The sequence below is a fragment of the Nanorana parkeri genome, unplaced genomic scaffold, assembly GCF_000935625.1.
Source record: "Nanorana parkeri isolate BGI_ZX_2015 unplaced genomic scaffold, ASM93562v1 scaffold1966, whole genome shotgun sequence".
NCBI lineage: Eukaryota > Metazoa > Chordata > Amphibia > Anura > Dicroglossidae > Nanorana > Nanorana parkeri.
The window spans coordinates 70,929-72,201 of NW_017308234.1; the positions used below are offsets into that span (position 1 = coordinate 70,929).

The 1,273-nt window shown below is 46.3% G+C and overlaps 1 protein-coding gene across 1 annotated transcript in view; it reads left to right on the plus strand.

Moving 5' to 3' along the window:
• CDHR4 (cadherin related family member 4) overlaps positions 1–1,273 on the plus strand; it is a 31,109-nt gene that overhangs the window by 12,700 nt on the left and 17,136 nt on the right. Inside the window, exon 8 of the mRNA XM_018572193.1 lies at positions 1,114–1,206. Within this exon, the coding sequence (XP_018427695.1) occupies positions 1,114–1,206 (93 nt within the window). The remainder of the gene's footprint in view (positions 1–1,113; positions 1,207–1,273) is intronic.

Below are 1,273 nucleotides of genomic sequence, written 5' to 3' on the forward strand. Positions count from 1 at the left end.
GAAAACAGTCTCAGCTGTGATATTTACATCGGAATAAACCGCGACTCGTTCTCCCAAAATAAATTTGAGGAGTGTTTGGGTTTCGATGGAAGGAAAGGTGGCGACCTTAGTTCCCCCTCCGGCATTGGCTAAAGCCCAGCTCAAGCGTTTTATATTGGATGGGGGGAGGGGTTTTATTACCATATGTGTCCCCCATTAGAGAGATCCCCCCCCCCATTATGAGAGGAAGGGATGGCAAATCTCTCCGATTAATAAAGTTGAATCCATACAGGACGGGGAGAGGGGGGTCTGGCTATGATGATTATAACTCTCCACACTTATAATATTCACCTAATATGAACCCGATCCATGATTTATAAAGTCACTTATAATATCTCTGTGTATGTATTATGTTACATAGTATCTCTGTCTATTTATATATATAATGTATATGGTATACGGTATATCTATGTGTGGTGTATACAGTATATAGTATCTCTGTGCATTGGGTATATGTTACATAGTATGTATAGTAGGGATGCACCGATACTTTTATCGGTATTGGTGCCGATACCGAGTATTTGGGTGAGTACTCGTACTCGCCCAAATGCTCCGATACCTTGCACGAGTACTTCCTGTATCAGGAAGCCGGGCAGCGCGTCATTACACGGCGCCCGGTTTCCTGATTGGCCAGGAAACGTCTCCATGCTCTCTGGTCACTTGTGATGAGAGAGCATGGAGCCGACTTCCCGGCCAATCAGGAAGCCGGGTAGGGTGCAATGACGCGCTGCCCGGCTTCCCGATTGGTCAGGAAGCTAGCAAATTAGGAAGCCGGGCGCCGTGTAATGACGCAGCGCCCGGCATTCTGATTGGCCGGGAAGCCGGCGTCATGCTCCCTCGTCATCTCATGAATAATAATATTAGGAAAGTGACCTTAAAGCATTAGTTTGTATTGCTTCAGAAAAAATGTGATCTGTCCCTTTAAGAAAAAGTATCGGTAATTGGTATCGGCGAGTACTTGATCAAAAGTATCGGTACTCGTACTCGGGCTTAAAAAAGTGGTATCGGTGCATCCCTAATGTATCGTATTATATGTATTTCTTGCTCCGTGAATTCTTTGTCTGTTCCTCGCAGTACAAGATCACCTCTCCCATCCCGTCTCTCTTCACCATCACATCCAATGGGAACGTCCAATCTCCCGCTGCAGGATTCGCCAATGTCAATGCGGTGAGTCTTCCCTGATGTTCATTGGCTGCCCCAGCACTTCCTGTCATCCCGTGTACCCCATAGGAAG